The sequence below is a fragment of the Euphorbia lathyris genome, chromosome 3 (assembly GCF_963576675.1).
Source record: "Euphorbia lathyris chromosome 3, ddEupLath1.1, whole genome shotgun sequence".
Taxonomy (NCBI): Eukaryota; Viridiplantae; Streptophyta; class Magnoliopsida; order Malpighiales; family Euphorbiaceae; genus Euphorbia; species Euphorbia lathyris.
The window spans coordinates 89,574,018-89,590,454 of NC_088912.1; the positions used below are offsets into that span (position 1 = coordinate 89,574,018).

General features: G+C 38.8%; 2 protein-coding genes across 11 annotated transcripts; both read right to left on the reverse strand.

Moving 5' to 3' along the window:
* Positions 1 to 827: 827 nt before the first annotated feature.
* Positions 828 to 3,961, reverse strand: LOC136223156 (uncharacterized). 4 transcript variants are annotated; one of them, XM_066011014.1, is made up of 7 exons: positions 3,746 to 3,961; positions 3,423 to 3,605; positions 2,483 to 2,626; positions 1,670 to 1,886; positions 1,555 to 1,590; positions 1,400 to 1,476; positions 828 to 1,205 (listed from the first exon to the last, which is right to left on the reverse strand). In XM_066011014.1, the coding sequence occupies exons 3-6, from the start codon at positions 2,515 to 2,517 to the stop codon at positions 1,432 to 1,434; spliced, it is 333 nt and encodes a 110-aa protein (XP_065867086.1). In that variant the 5' UTR covers positions 2,518 to 2,626; positions 3,423 to 3,605; positions 3,746 to 3,961; the 3' UTR covers positions 828 to 1,205; positions 1,400 to 1,431. The 4 variants fall into 4 exon arrangements, 2 of the variants coding, with proteins under 2 accessions (XP_065867086.1, XP_065867087.1); XM_066011015.1 differs by having other exon boundaries at positions 828 to 1,319; XR_010685855.1 differs by having other exon boundaries at positions 1,555 to 2,393.
* A 6,504-nt stretch (positions 3,962 to 10,465) lies between these two features.
* Positions 10,466 to 16,086, reverse strand: LOC136223158 (malate dehydrogenase, glyoxysomal-like). 7 transcript variants are annotated; one of them, XM_066011020.1, is made up of 7 exons: positions 15,705 to 16,076; positions 14,305 to 14,377; positions 12,620 to 13,732; positions 12,305 to 12,520; positions 11,873 to 12,108; positions 11,602 to 11,747; positions 10,471 to 10,688 (listed from the first exon to the last, which is right to left on the reverse strand). In XM_066011020.1, the coding sequence occupies exons 3-5, from the start codon at positions 12,677 to 12,679 to the stop codon at positions 12,085 to 12,087; spliced, it is 300 nt and encodes a 99-aa protein (XP_065867092.1). In that variant the 5' UTR covers positions 12,680 to 13,732; positions 14,305 to 14,377; positions 15,705 to 16,076; the 3' UTR covers positions 10,471 to 10,688; positions 11,602 to 11,747; positions 11,873 to 12,084. The 7 variants fall into 7 exon arrangements, with proteins under 7 accessions (XP_065867095.1, XP_065867092.1, XP_065867091.1 ...); XM_066011019.1 differs by having other exon boundaries at positions 14,305 to 14,388; XM_066011017.1 differs by having other exon boundaries at positions 14,305 to 14,422.
* Between the last annotated feature and the right edge of the window lie 351 nt (positions 16,087 to 16,437).

Below are 16,437 nucleotides of genomic sequence, written 5' to 3' on the forward strand. Positions count from 1 at the left end.
ATGGAAGGATGAAATTCTCCCAGGAATCAGTCCAGACGTGATCACTCACAAGCTCAACATTCATAGGGATGCAGTTCCTGTGGCTCAGAAACGGAGAAATCATGGCCCGGAAAGGCAGAAGGTGATAGAGGAAGAGATCGCCAAGCTCCAGAAGGCGGATGCCATTGAGGAGGTGTTTTACACTCAGTGGTTGGCGAACGTCGTTTTGGTAAAAAAAGCTGGCGGATCTTACCACATGTGCATTGACTTCACAGATCTCAATAAAGCTTGCCCCAAAGACAACTATCCTTTGCCATGTATTGATATGCTTGTAGATGGAACTGCCGGTCACGCAATGTACTCCTTTACTGATGTGAACACTAGTGGAAAAAGGGCCATTTGCATCGGCCGTTTTGGGCCTTTTGCATCGGCCGCAGCGCGATGCAAAAGCCCTCGACGCAAATGCAATTGCATCGGCCCCTTAAAGAGGCCGACGCAAATGCCACCTCTATTGCATCGGCCCTTTATAAAGGGCCGATGCAAATGATATGTCAACTGCGTTAAATGACACAATCATTTGCATCGGCCCCTTACTACGGCTGATGAAAATGATTGCTTATTTGCATCGGTCCTTACAAGGGCCGATGCAAATGATTGTATCATTTGCATCGGCCATATTTAAGGGCCGATGCAAATGATTATATCATTTGCATCGGCCCTTGTAAGGACCGATGCAAATAATTAATTAATTTACAAATAAATTAATTTATTTTTCCAGAATTTAATTTCAATATCCTACGAAGAAAATTTGGATTGAATGGAGCTCTATCGGATATCAATAATATGAAGAAAACAAGAAAAGAATACTTATATAATATTCATTTACATGAAAGTATAAATATAACCTATTTACGAGAGATTCTGAATTTCTAATCAAAATTTGCAAGATACAAAACATTAATTAAAAAATAAGCTAACACGAGATCCAAGTTTGAAACAAGTGGCAATAACAGCGAGTCCGACATGTTTGATCTTCTCATGAAAATCTTATCAACATTCTCCATATTTCTTTGTGCTTCATGCTTATGCAGAATTAGCAATCAGGATGAATCAATGGTTACTTGTATACTTGTAGAAGAACTAGTCATATACCTCAATTTCCTTCTGTGCTTTTCGGGTCTAATCCAAAGCAGTTCTTCATCTATAAAGGGAAGCTTAGATTTCGCCTTTCATAACACGATAAATGAATTAGTATCAGGACTGAATCAATTAACATGTTAAGTAAATGTATCTGCAAACTTTCCATATAAACCGCATTCCATCTGTATCAACATCGAACTCTGTCCATATAGAACAGAAACTACTAAGAAACTCAAAGAAAACAGAAAGAAAAGCTAAGACTATTTCAAAGAGGCCTTACCATTAGGATAGAAGTCGATAATGTTCGAATCCTCATCGATCATCAGCTTCTAATATGCTTTCGGAAGAAACTGCGAGCTGCAAAAGAACATTCTGAACAATCAAGACATTCTTATTCATTCATCTAAGCTACCAATTAATACAAGGCCAACTTACCATTTTAAGCAAGAGCATGCCCCCAACCAATGATACCTGTTTCGAAGTTGAGAATACTTTAAGCCTGCTACATCTGCATCAGATTTGAAGCATGTAAACACATTCTAGTGTTTACCTGAACTATCTTTTCTCCAGAAAGTGCCTCAACTCTTGTAGGAGTGAAGGCCTCAGTGATTCCTTTCCCAAGACCAAGCTGGCCTCGCTTAGACTTGCCCGAAACCCACAATGCGTGATCATCCCCAATTGCTGCAGAGACAACACCCGATGCTGATGCATGAACTATGTTAATATTATTTAATCCTTCTACCCTCTTTGCTTCATTCCATGTACCCCTGCAAAATCAACATTTTGTGGTCAATGGCCTACTCCTCATAAAGAAAAATTTGAAATCCCAGGAAGAGATTATGCCCAATTGCTGCTCATTCATTTTGGAGAGAACAGAACTGAGCATCTTCTTGGAGAAAGCATTCAACTTTATCCACAAAGTTTGATTGCATAAATACTCCCAATTAGAAATTCAGCCAAAATCCTCATAAATGAATATCCAAATACCAATCCAAATCAATTACTCAGAAATTCAATAGCATGGAAAATGAATAACTGATTAGCGAGTTGATATAGTGTTTTAGGCAATGGAATCAAAGACCCTAAGTGAGATGATTTTGGTCGAATATAACTGGAAAGAATGAAGTGAACAAAATAGCTCAATCAAAACAAATAGACCCTAAGTGAGCTGAGCTTGGTCAACTAGGGGTGGCAATTTTGATCTTGGTCAAAGAAATCAAGTCGCTCCTCAACTTGTTCTCTCAGTTTCTCTCCCAAAATGCTAGAGCTGCTGTCTATAAGGCAACAAGGAACAAATGTCAATTTTGACGGCTCAAAAGACTAAAAACAAGTAGGATTTACCAACCAACATGATAGAATTTACCAGCAAAGCAATCCATTCGAGATGAGATGGAGCATTTGTTTGCAAGATAACGAGCCATGCGTCCCTTATTGCCGGCAGATGCTGGCCCAATGAAAGATGAATGGAAGATCATATTTGAGTGTGTTTCCTCGAGTTTTCAATGCCCTATACACAACACCAAACAAGTCAACCTCGAGTTTTAACATCTTCTTTAGAAACATTTGCCCTGCAAGAGGAAGATGGGCAGAGATCTTCTTTGATACTCATAAGTTCACAGTCTACTGTTAATTTATCTAAATTCTAATCAAATTGATGATATGTATATTAAACAAACTTTTTCAGTATGAAAGATTCGAAGGCTCTTGGGTTAGTTTTAAGCTTCAAAAAATGGTAGTCACACTTTCACTTGATAGTTTATCACAAAGGCATCCTTGAAAACATGAATCAACAACAGAAAACAATTACCTATTAGCTTAGTAATTCCTATCACTAAGATATAACAAGACTCAAAATTCCAATTACCAAAAAAGTACATTAGAAATTCTTGTTAAACTTGTTAATTGTGGATTAATGTTGAACTGAAATAGTAAATTACCAAATAATCAACTTGAAACCAAGTTTATCAAGCTTAATTGCCACTGATATTTTGGAAATCTGTCAGCAACCAAGTTTATCAATCTTAAATTAAATTTTCCCAAATACCTTGCCTAAACTGCTCATAATTGAGTTCCTTCAATGCAAAAGTGAAGTAAATGGCATTTCATTTATTTATTCTTTTTTCTGGTTTAAACCATAGGTATTCTAATTGAGATAATCTTGTTGGGGACTTAGTCATACTTAAAGGCTCCTCACTCCTCATTTCAGTCTTTCAAAAAATGCAAAAAATAAAATCCCTCTTTTAATCAAACTAAAACTCGTGGAAGCTTAATAATGACACTAAAGTGGAGCAATTGAAGCTTACTTTCAATCCGAGAATCGTAGGAGAGGCTTTGATAGAACCATTGTCATCAAGAGAATATATTGTCTCATATATAGCAATCCTAGAGAGTGGCTGAACTCCATGTCAACTTGCTTCTTGAAGAAAAGCTAGAAGTAATACTATTACAGAGAAGATCAATTCGGATCCTCTCATCACACTCAACATCTGAAATTGAAATCAACAAGAAAGAAATTCAGTTCAATTAAAACCTCAACCAATCTATATAAAGCAAAGTATGAGCAAGTGTATGTTTAGATGATGAAATTATAAGAATTGAAAAGTAGAAGAGCAAAGAAAATACTAACCAGAATATTTATTTCAACTCTGGAGCTTTCAGAGACTTAGATCGACAGTCTCTAAGAATCCGCGTTTGGTCGGAGCTGTTTCCGTTCTGAATCTCTTATGAAATTCGAGAGTCTCCGAGCAAGGATAACGTGAGCTCTATCTGAGATTCCGACGGTGGAAAGCGCAGCCATGGAAGGTTGGATTTGGTCTTGTGAGAAGGAGAAGAAGGAGATGGAGGCGGCTGCAAATGAGAAAGTAACCCTAAAATAAAATCTGAATTTATACTTATCTTTTCATTATTTATAAATTTACCCCAATTAATTACAAAATACCCCTTTATATTTTATTAATTTTTTAAAATTCATACTAACACTAATTGCATCGGTCTCTTATAAAGGACCGATACAAATAATACACTTATTTGCATCGGTCATATTTAAGGGGCTGATGCAAATGATGCAAATAATAGTTGAATTACTATTTGCATCGGCCTTTTAAAAGGAGCGATGCAAATAATACGTTCATTTGCATCGATCCTTAATAAGGGCCGATGCAAATGAACCTTTTGCATCGGTCCCAAATAAAGGGCCGATGCAAATGAACCTTTTGCATCGCGTTTTGTAAGGGTCGATGCAAATGCGTCGATGCAAATGATCATTTTTCCACTATTGGAAGTCAAGTTATCATCAGATCCCTATGGAGCCCTCAGATAGAATCAAGACCTCGTTCGTAACACACCAAGCCACTTATTGTTTCAAAGTTATGCCCTTTGGGCTTAAGAACGTAGGTGCAACTTATCAGAGGATGATGAACAAGATATTCGCAGATAGTAAAGGGGATAACTATTCTGTCTATGTAGATGATATGATCATCAAAAGTACGACCATAGAAAAGCATGCGGATGATATAAAGGAGGTACTGGACGTACTCCGACGCCACAACATTAAGTTGAACCCAGAGAAGTGTACTTTCGGGGCAACATATGGAAAATTCTTAGGGTTCATGATCAGCGAAAAAGGAGTTAGCCCAAATCCTAACAAAGTTAAGGTAGTTCTGGAAATGCAAGCACCGTGGAATATCAGAGAAGTACAACGCCTTAACGGGCGTATCATAGCCTTGGGCAGGTTTATCTCTTGTTCAGCCCGCAGATGCCAGCCCTTTTACGAGGTCATTAAGAAGCAAAAGGCATTCGAGTGGAATGAGGATTGTGAAAGAGCCTTCGAAGGAATCAAGCGGTTCCTCACGGAGCCACCCATGATGAGTCGACCTTTGAAGGGAGAAGACCTCTACATGTATGTATCGGTTACGGACAAAGCCGTATGCACGGTCATGATACGAGAAGAGGACGACCAGCAGTTTCCGATTTATTACGTGAGCAAGGTTCTGAAAGACGCCGAAACCAGGTATTCAAAGCTTGATAAAATGGCACTGGCTGTTGTAACCACGGCAATCCGCCTTAGGCCATATTTTCAGGCGCATACTGTAGTGGTTCGAACAAATATACCAATGAGAAAGGTGTTGCAGAAACCAGACACTTCGGGAAGGCTGATGGAATGGGCAATCCGCCTGGACGAATTCGATGTGAGGTATGAAAGTAGGTCAGCTTTAAAGAGTCAGGTCCTGGCGGACTTCGTGAATGAATTCACTGATGAAGGGATAGATCATCCCAAGCCCCCGATAGAGGAATGGTCGATGTACACCGATGGCGCCTCCTCGGCGGATGGAGCTGGCATAGGCGTTGTGATCAAGGGTCCCCAATACATAAAATTACGATACGCAGCAAAATTAAATTTCCATGCTACTTTATAATGCTGCTGAATATGAAGCTCTAATATTGGGATTACGCCTACTCAAAGAAATCACTCCGGAGCGGATTGTGATCTATAGCGACTCTAAACTAATGGTCAACCAAGTAATCAAGAATTACGAGGTGAAAGACGAGGTTCTGGCCAAATACGTAGCGGAAGTCAAAAAGTTGCTGGACCACCTTGAAGCTAAGGAAACTAAATGGGAACTGATTCACGTACCGAGGGAATCCAACACAGAGGCAGATCATTTGGCCAAAATGGCCTCTTGTGAGGAGAACTGGACGGATCCGGATTGTCCCTTCGAAGTTAAAATAGCTCCAGCATTCGCCTCAGAGGAAGTTTCTCTACTCACAACAGTGGAAGATGATTGGAGATCAGTCATCCGACAATATCTGCTGAATGGAACCTTACCTGAGGACAAAGAAGAGGCACGGCGGATAGTTAGGAGAGCGGCTTATTTCTCCGTGATCAATGACTGCCTTTACAGAAAGTCCTTTAGTCATCCTTGGTTGAAGTGCATTCTACCGGAAGAAGGACAAAAAATCCTCAAGGAGCTACATGAGGGATCATGTGGGGCACATGAAGCATCCGCCGCCATCTTGAAAAAGTCCAGGTTAGCAGGTTTCTACTGGCCCACGGCTGAATTGGATGCCCAAAAATTGGTAGAATCTTGTCACAATTGTCAGATTCATGCGAATGAATCACATACTGCCAAACACATTCAGAGGCCAATCATAGAAGGACGTCCATTCGCCCTCTGGGGAATAGACATTGTCGGCCCATTTCCTCCGACTCGCCAGCAGAGAAGGTACGTGGTAGTGGCAGTGGACCATTTCACCAAATGGGTAGAAGCCGAAGCTGTTTCCTCCATTACTGCAGAACGAATGGTGGAATTCGTCAAAGACAACATCGTAGGAAGATACGGTGTTCCACATACCATCATCACCGATAATGGAACACAGTTCAACTGTGGCGAATTCAAGGCTTTCTGTGAAGGGTTGGGCATCCTGAACAGATTCGCCTCCGTTTATTATCCCCAGTCCAATGGAATGACTGAAGTTACTAATCGGACGATCGTGAAGGGGATAAAGAAGAGATTGGGAGAGCATGATAAGAAGTGGGCGGATCAGCTGACAAGTGTTTTATGGGCTTATCGTACCACCCTGAGGACGGCTACGGGGGAAACACCATTCGCCCTTTCTCATGGCGTTGAAGCTGTTATTCCAGTCGAAATACAGGTCCCCAGTGATCGAGTGGCCTTTTATTGTGAAGAGGACAACGGCAAACGGCTAAGGGAGCACCTAGATCAGATAGAAGATCGCAGGGATCAATCCTATGTGCGCATGGCAGCATACAAACAGCGGATTGCGGCTTACCATGATAAAAATGCCAATCTTGTGGATCTAAATGTGGGAGATCTTGTGCTCCGTAAAGCTGATAAAGTCCAATCTCGAGAAGGCAATGGCAAGTTAGGACTCAACTGGGCAGGTCCATATCAGATAGTGGACAAGATTGGATCTGCCACGTTTAAAATACATGACATGGAGGGCAATACATTGCCACGCACATGGAACCTCCAAAATCTCCGCAAATATTTTGTCAGAAAATGAAGTGTATATACGGTCTTGAGTACTCTTTTTCCTTTAATAAGCTTTTTCCCATGTGGTTTTTCTTATTAAAGGTTTTAACGAGGCTCACCTATAAGACCTACCTGCTGTAATAAGGCATTTCTCCCATTAATAAACATCATTTGTTCTATTATCTGTGCTCTTTTTATTATTTACTGCAGCAATATCAATATTCCAGTCTTAAAAAGAGGGGGGGCATCCAACGCTCTCCACATTTACAATGTATCGCTATCTTAGAGATACGTCCTCGAGGCCTTAAAAACGTAAGAAGATCAATCTTGTGAGTGGATCTCAATCTCCAATAGAGTTAAAACGATCCTTGGACGCAAGTTCTTTACACTCTCTTATCCTTTCCAGAGAAGGATTCACAAGTCCTACGGGCGGATCATTTCACCTCAAAGATAGGTAGCAAATTGATCCCCTGGGCAGCTTTACTTCCTCTAGAAGGAATAGAACAGCTTCTAACCTTCACAAAGGTTCATAAAATGGAGTATGGCTGGCCACCTACTTCAAATCCTAGATGCCTATATATTTCCTTACGCAAACGTAAAGGTAAAATAACATAGCTTCCATAAAGGATCAAAACAAATTGTACTTAAAAATGTTTTTACAATGTCACAAATAAAAGCAAGCTAAGCAACAATAGGAGCATCCTCCTTTGCGCTTACTTCGCCCACAAAGCTTGCTTGGGGATCCTCCTTCTCCACATCCGCAGACACGCCATCAGGAGATACCTCCTTATCCACCGAAGATGTGGGACCAAGGGGAAGAGCTTGATCAGGAATTGGTCCTGCATCCGCCTTAAGCGGCACTTCTTCAAGCTCATCCGCCAAGACCATAGTAGAGGGTTTGGTTTCTTCCACAGGCCCCTTCATCCATCTCCGAACGTAATCACGGAGGTACTCCTTAGCGTCTGACATCTTATTGAACTTCACCACATCTTCTGGTTCGGGGACGGCGAATTGTGGATCGGTGAAGTTAGTCTCAGGATGCGCCAAGGAGAAGTACGCCATAAGCATCTCGCCAGAATAAAAGGCTTGTTCACCCGCCATGTATTCAGCTTCTCCAAGGGCGTCTTCATGGCTTTTGGCATCAGACACAATCTTTGCCTTTAACCTCTTAATTTCCTCATCCCTGGGAACTAGGGCGGCTGTGGCGGAAGCAATGTTGGCATTCGCGGAAGCAAGATCTGCATTAACAGAAGCGATAGTGGAATTGGCTTCCACTATCTCTTTCTCTAGCCTCTCGATAGTTGCCTTATCCGCCACATTCTGAAGGAGCTCAATTTCCATAGTACGTAGGCAAGTATACAACTGTCCAAAAACAAACGATTCAATCAAAAGGCAAAAAGGATTAAGGAACTAATATTGTCTGCATCCTTTCTAAAGAAACTCACCGAAAGGAGCTCCGTCTTCCCCTTTTGGGCATGAATTGAACCAGGAATCTGGCTATAGTTCCTCTGCACTTCGCCCACCTGACCCAAGGCCTCATCCAAATCGTTTAGAATGGATTCATTCTCGAAAGAACCTTGGGCTCCAAATTTGGCGGACCAGTATCCACCGATATCAGGCTTCGCCGTCTACACAAACGTTCTAGGGTCAGAACTCAAGTTCAAAACTTAATGAACAAATAAAGATCAAAGGTAACCTACCTGTGCAATCTCCCCAGCAAGCTTGGCGGACCTCAGGGCATCCGCCATAAGCTTAAGACCTCCAGTGGTGTTAGGCTTCCTCCTCTTTAGTGGCGGCTCAACCACTGTTTCTGCAGGACGTTTTCCAGTATCCGCTTGAGGATTCGCCGCTTGATCTTTCTTGCGTGCCTCAGCCTCCAGAAACTTCTTACGCTTCTCTGCAAGAGCGTGATTGGCCTTAGATAAACCCCTGCCAAGGAAAACATTAAAGTAATCAAAGTTCACGAAGAAATGAAAGGTACCTTGGTCAAATTGCGTAATCTTTGAGTAAATGAATTGATCCCCTTCCCGGCGAATCAATGGAATATCACTCATCATGAAAGCTAAGGCATCCGCATATGTCCATGCATCCGCCTTGATCTGCTTTATGAGCTCTGTCACCTTCTCATCACTATCCGTTAAAATTCGCATATCGCCCGCCATATGCAACGGCCTGGGATTCCAAAAGGAAGGAAAACCCAGTGGTTCGCCATCTTTTATCTTCACGTAGAAGAATCTCTCATCCCAGCAATGAACATTGGACATTTTGTCACTAAAGGGCGAATACACTCCGAATTTGGCGAACGAAAGATAGGATTCGGACTCCGTTTTGATGGTTTGTGAAAAGCTCTAAAGATACGACCCGTATATACTACTCCTAAATTTGAGGCGAGGTAGCAGTCTAAAGCGATATCCAACCAGCAGTTGGGATGTAGCTGGCTAACCGTAATGTCAAAGTAGGAGAGGATGTCCGCCATCATCTTTGGAAGAGGAAGTCGGAATCCTCTCTCCACGTGACTACAGTATACTGTAAGGAAACCGCTAGGCATACAGGAAGGACGTTGAAAAGAGGCGGCAAGCTGAGTTTCATAGTTCTTGATCCAGGGGAAGCGATTCGCCAGATCCACTAGATCTGCGGTGCTCATACGAGACGGAGTAGACTCCGCTCGGGGATTCTTTTTCTTAGGAGGAATTGAAGAAGAGGCCATTGTCCCCGGAAACCACCTAGATGCACCGGCCGGAACGGCACCGGAGACAAAAGGAAAAAGAGTCGGGTTCCTAGTGGAACGAGTTTGATAATGATTACGTACCGAGTTACTAAACCCAGCTAAATCAGAGTTAATCGTGCCCTCGGAAGAAGAAGAGTTCTCCGATGACGAGGTAGTCCAACTAAAATCGACTTCTATTTCAGGAGAGGAGGTTGAATTAAAAAGTTCTGAAGTTGATCTAGAAGATGCACTACAAAAAAAAGAGGCTTTTAATGAGAAGAAAAATTATCATTAAAAGCCCAAATATTCTCATGAAAGAATTTTTAATGAGAATTATTACTCTCATGGGTCCCTTCATTACAGGGATCCCTTACTAAAAGTAATTATGAGAATAAAATGCATTCTCATTATCACCATATATAATGAGATTAATTATCCTCATTAGAATTTTTTATAATAATAAAAACTCTTCTCGTTAAATTGTTTATAATAATTAAAAATATTCTCATTAATTTTTTATATAATAATTTAAAATCTTCTCATTAAATCTTTTATAATGATTCAAAAACTCCTCATTAAAGATTTTATCATGATAAAAAAATATTTACATTATATAATAATATCCTGCTTATTAATTATAAGAATACAATTCAACAATAAATTATAAAACAAAGTTCCATTTCAATTCACTAAGAAAAAAGAGCCATAACTTAGAAACAAAATGCATTACATGAGCAACACAATAGCTTGGATTTACATATTCGTAAACAATCAGCATCAACATCTTATATAAAAGCTCTAGCCGGATGCCTGACTCCAACAAACATGGCATAGCCAAACATTCCAACCGTTGTAGGACAAACAACAACCTACACAATGCAAACCCTATAATTAATATACCTAATTAACAGTACCAAAAAAATGAAAAATGTTGAGGCAAAAATCTTCCATGTTCTAATTAAAAGATCATAGGGCCAATATCAGAAAGAAACCACAAAACACATGATTATTTCATTTCCTAATATATCTTTGAACCATTGTCGCTGAGCGAGGGTCCGGAGAGGGGTCCCACCACAAGGGTGTACTGGGGACAAGCCTTCCCCTGCCAATTTATTTGGCAAGAGGCCGCTCCTAAGACTCGAACCCGTGACCTCTTGGTCACATGACAACAACGTTTACCGTTACGCCAAGGCTCGCCCTCAACCTCTGCCTTCCTATAATTGACCAAAAACAAAAGGTGATCAACCTTTTCTTTTGTAAGAACCCCATTGACAAATAAGAGAATAAACATCTTATCATTTCGATGAAAGCTTCAAAACTTCAAGAGAATTATCAAGAACAATCTCCCTCAAGAGAAACAGCAATTGAAAATCTCAAATACAAGACTCATGAATAGAACTCTTTAGTTTGAGAGAACAATATTGGATATAAGCTTAAGAACAATTTTGAAACCAATGCCTGATATTTATGGCAATAAAACAAAGATACAAGAGAGAGGTAAATAGGCAATATATATGCAGATATTTAAGAAAAAACGAAGCAGTAGTCAATTTCAAAGTAGCAGGCATGAGAATGATCAAGAAATAGAATGGTCAATTCACAGTTCATAGCAGGCATGATTTCAGCATGTGCATCAAATGATGACAATCATAATCTATGAGCATGAGGCCTTTTTTCTATTCTGATTAGTCATGGGAATAGAAGGTGCATTTATATTATTTTAAAAGGAAAAAAAAAACTTGCAATAATAGGAGGCACTGCCTACAAAGCAAAGACCAGTACCCTTGTAATCAGCCAAATGTTGAGTTGATATCGTGCCCCTCATACAACCTTTAGAGTTGACATATACTACTACAGTATGGGGCATTACTTTCTCGACATCTCCTGCAACAACACTGCCCAACTTCACAGTTTCTTCTTCAGAAACCCTGACATAATTACCAGCAGTCATGAATTTATCAAATAGCCAATGGTTTGAGAGTTAATAGTTTAGTTTGATTAGACAAATCGTTAACATAATCATTTTAGAACCTATGGTATAATGCAAAATTACCTATCCTGTTTCAGTTCTCTAGAGCATCAACCGGCTATGCACATGATGAAAACTTCCATTTCTTAGAAGAAATTTAGCCATGTGTATCCAAGTGTGTGAGGAAGAAGCTCTGCCAACTCAATGCTAGAACGACCCATGCTTTTTCTAATACGGTTTCAGTTAATGGACTCAATGTCAGCCATGAATATGCTATAAATTGGTTGAGGCCTCTTTCATACCATAATATGCAATTGCACCTGCATGTATGTGTCTTGACTGGTTACTTTTGTCAGTTAACTAAAAAATTATGCAAAAGTTATAATTCCAATCCAGATTTCAGAATCAATGGCCAGTAAAACAACAAAAGTTTCACAACATCAACAGAAACAGTATAATTTTGTTCTTTTCATTGGAAGGAATTGACAAGTGATATAAAAGAAAAATCAATCTTACCACAACACCAGTGTCCATATGGCTAATATCAGCAGTAACACCAGGAGTATTGACGACATCATACAAATGAAGAACGGAAACCAATGGATTCATCTTCATCAACATTGCGAGAGGCTGCCCTATTCCTCCTGTTGCTCCCAATATAGCTACCTTGAATCCGGGCCATCCTCCTTTTGCCCGGCAATTTGACCGGCTCATAACAGAGCTCTCCTCCATCTTTTTCCATCAAATTTTAAAAAAAAAACAAAATTCAGAAAACAAGAATTTAATTAAAGAAGAAAAGCATCACAATTTAAGAGAATTTGAATGACTGACATGGAGATTTGGAGGATTAAGGTGTGCAACGAGTGTTCCAATTCGTTGATTAGCGTTCATGATCTTGTTGGGTTTAGATCACAGGAGTGGAAAACTATAAATAAATAAATAAGGGATGGGTTTGGAAGAGTGTGAATATTGGGAAATGTGAAAATCAAAAACAGAACTTATCCAGCACCACGCTGACATGTTGGGCTCATGATCGTTCAGTGTATCTTCATTTTTGTTGTGAAAACTGAAAAACAGAACTTATCCAGCACCTGCATGTTGTTTTGCTTAACTAAAAAATTCTTCATTAGCCATAAAAAAAGCTCTGATTAGACAACCGGCAAGACCTCTGGTTACATCATTGACGAAATCGATCTAACAAATGTTGCGATCAACTATCAAACCCCAAGCTAGAGCAACGAGGCTTAACCATACAAACAACAGAACACTCCTCCTTATTCCATACCCAAGATAAAGAGCCATAAACCCAAAACCTCCAAATGAGCAATAATATAAGCATAGTATAGAGTTGGGAAATCAATCTCCTGCATATGATAGTAAATATCAATAAACACAATTTCCATAAACCTAGAGCCCAAAACCCAAGTTTGTGCAAGCTATTCATTGTAAAACTCATAATTAAAAGCACGGAAGCACACACAAATGCAGCTGATTCGAAAGCGGGGAGCCATACAAATATTCCAAGTTGCTTCCCTTTTCTTTCGGTGCTTTTTTCATCTGCGGAAGTTTTCAAGACAACTGCTTCTTCTACAGGGATGCTGATGCTCACTGACCCTGAATCTTGGGTTTTAAAGGTACCTTCATTCTATGCATTTGGACCCACTCAACAGCACTTCTAGTGGCTTAGAAAGAAACTTTCTTTAAAGTCTTTTCTGCAATGGACCAAAGTCTCAAAAAATATAAAGCCGGAATTCAATATTCCAAATGAACCCACAACCACAAGAATAAAGTGGTGATAATGCACTCTAATAGAAAAAGACACAACAACCATATCCCCGCTAACCATGCAGGACTCGCATCGCTTTGAGGATGTTGAGGTGTCAAGTGGTGTTAGCTGCTTGTCACCAGTGATTCGCAACTTCTATATTTGGTTGCAGGCGTTGCCTGCAACATAAACAACCATTCCCATGTATGTCAATTTCTATACAACTCACTGTTAATTTAATCAAAAGCATTCATATGTTCTATTGGTTGTTGACACCACCAATTACATTAAACAAATGCAATTCATGTTTAGTTTCAAAGATTTTATCTTTTTGTGTTAATCACCCGCTCCATTATAATCAATCAGCCTATCAAGCTTATGATATGAAGAAAGGAACGCTCAAAACGTAGTAGTAAATGTTTAAGTTCATTCTTACCATCTTGGTATATTAACCAGTTTAAATGGGTGGTTCAAATGTGAAAACTATATCAGTCTTAATAGGGAAGATCAAGTGAAATATACCAGTCCTAATGGGGAAGATCAAGCGAAATATTAAGCACTTAGACTACTATAGTTAGACTGCATCATCATTGATCAACAAGGATATCAAAAAACAAGACAATGCCATTAACTATTGAATCTCCATAAAAAAATTATTAGGTACGCCTTTTAAAATGAATACATTCTAAGAAAAATGAAACTATAAATATGAGCAAGTAGAGAGAAAGCACATATGGCTGGTCCTCCATACCTGTTTCATCTTCAATTTTTCTCCAAACAGCACCAAGTGGGCCAAGTAGCTGATGAAGGGCATCATTGCTGAACTAAAATATAGCTGCATCATATTCTATTAGAGAACTGGCCATGTTCTGTTAGATTAAAGTTTAAAGAAAGGAGGGTAAATTAATAAGTAAGGGTTTAGATTCAACATAAGAACGTGGGTAAATATTCCACATACACCCAAGCCAAGATTTGAATGAAAAAGGTCTGGTCTGGTCTCCAAATAATAATCCTGTCATTGTGCTTTGATGGATCCCACCATCTCTCCCTCATATTTCCCTTTCATTACATTTTCATATAAAAAACAGAGAAAGGAAAAAAAACAGATGACTCAAAAGCCATTAAAAGGAAAGGTAGTTAATCCCCAAAGGTGTATAGGAATACTTTCAAGTTTTTTCAAATAAATAGAAAATGTAATACAGTTGCTAATACAATAAATAATACTTGCTTCCAGTAACACAAGAACTTGTTCAGTACAATCAAAATTACTAGCATTTACAAGCATGAAATTAGACATTTCTATTCATGTTGCTAATCAGCTCCAAATGTTTTTCATAGATTAGCCTTTCATCATTGAATGACTTGGAAAATCAGAAAATGATGCTTTATTTTCTTATACAGAACATAAGACATTGTGATTATCTATCAAGAACAAATGACGAAAGAACAATCTGTAACCATTTGAGACCACCTACATATATTCTATTTGGTCAATCTTTATAACAAGAAGAAACTCTGGACTGAAATTTGATTTTTAATCAATCAAATTTCAATATATCTGAATTAGCATCCTGGAAAAGAACACTAAAATGCATAAACTGTCAAACCATTAATTAAGCATACTTCATTCCCCATCAGTTTATATCCTTTGAAAACTTCCATCCTTAAACCAATAGCAATTCATATAGTAAATCCAATCTTGAACCATGATATTCGTGAAAAACAACTAACAAATGCAGCATTTGATCATTAGGATTCAGAAGTTAATGTGTGACAGTCTGAGATCCGCAGTTCTTTAAATAACATCACTAGCACACTTGCAATAAATTCAGACACCAGCAGGTTTCCATAGTCAAATTCCTTTTTGGACATGAAAAATCTCACTTTTGAAAGAAGCAGAAAAAACCAAAAGAAAATTATTAGACACAAATTAGAAAAAAACATTTATCTAAGATTCTATAACAATCCATGAAAGATAGCAAAACATTTGAACAATAAACACCAAGGAAACCCAAGCCACATACATATGACTCATATTAGTAAACTCAGGCAATATTTGTATGGCCCATATAGAACCAACTAAAACTTTGTTTAAAGTCATAGGTACATAGAAGAAAGAGATATTGATGAAGGTGGAAGAGAAGAGCTTACTAGTTGCAGAGTCTGGGACACTTCTTGCTTAACGCAACTTCAACTAGAAAGTTAGGTTTTCTGCTTCGGAGAAAATCTCCAGGATGAGTAGCGATTCAGGTTAGAAGAGATACGATTAGTGATTTAGGTGGGTATGAATTTGAGGTCTATGTGAATTTGGGTCGCACAAGCCATCGAATTGAGGTGTGGAGGTGTCTGAGATTTGGGGCAAAATTTAGGTCGTAGCACGCGTTTTGTCTAAGCTTTCACGGTTTGGGGCAAAATTTTCAAATGAATTTCACGGTTTAGGGCAAAAAATTTGGAGGGATTGTTTGGAGGGAATACTAAATTTTGGGTAATTATTTGGGGCAAAAATTTTGGACCGATTGTTTGGAGGGAATACTAAATTTTGGGATAATTATTTAGAGAAAATAGTGAGAATACAATGTATCATTAATATTATAGTTAAATAAAATAGTGAGAATAGTAAAAATTGAAATGTAATAATTTGATAAGAAATAGATAATAATGAGAATATAATAGAAACAAACTTAATAAATAAATTGTTTTGTGATTATTAATAAAATATATAACTTATTCTCATTAAAGTTATTAAAAATTATGCTTTTAATTCTCACTAAATTTTTCTCATTAAAACCCAGTTTTCTTGTAGTGATGAAGACGAACTTCTAAACATCCAGGAAAAAGCTAAGCGAAAGAAAATGAACTTACATGAGAAATCGGAAGCTTGGTG

Excerpts from the sequence above, each read along its gene's own strand:
- LOC136223156 (XM_066011014.1), bottom strand. The coding sequence starts at position 2,517 with ATGCTCCATCTCATCTCGAATGGATTGCTTTGCTG. Across the intron at positions 1,591-1,669 it reads CTGGAGAAAAGATAGTTCAG|GTATCATTGGTTGGGGGCAT; the intron begins GTAAACACTAGA and ends ACTTCGAAACAG. Across the intron at positions 1,477-1,554 it reads GCATGCTCTTGCTTAAAATG|CTCGCAGTTTCTTCCGAAAG; the intron begins GTAAGTTGGCCT and ends GTTCTTTTGCAG.
- LOC136223158 (XM_066011020.1), bottom strand. The coding sequence starts at position 12,679 with ATGAACGCTAATCAACGAATTGGAACACTCGTTGCACACCTTAATCCT. Across the intron at positions 12,521-12,619 it reads TTAATCCTCCAAATCTCCAT|ATGGAGGAGAGCTCTGTTAT; the intron begins GTCAGTCATTCA and ends TGATGGAAAAAG. Across the intron at positions 12,109-12,304 it reads ATATGGACACTGGTGTTGTG|GTGCAATTGCATATTATGGT; the intron begins GTAAGATTGATT and ends ACATACATGCAG.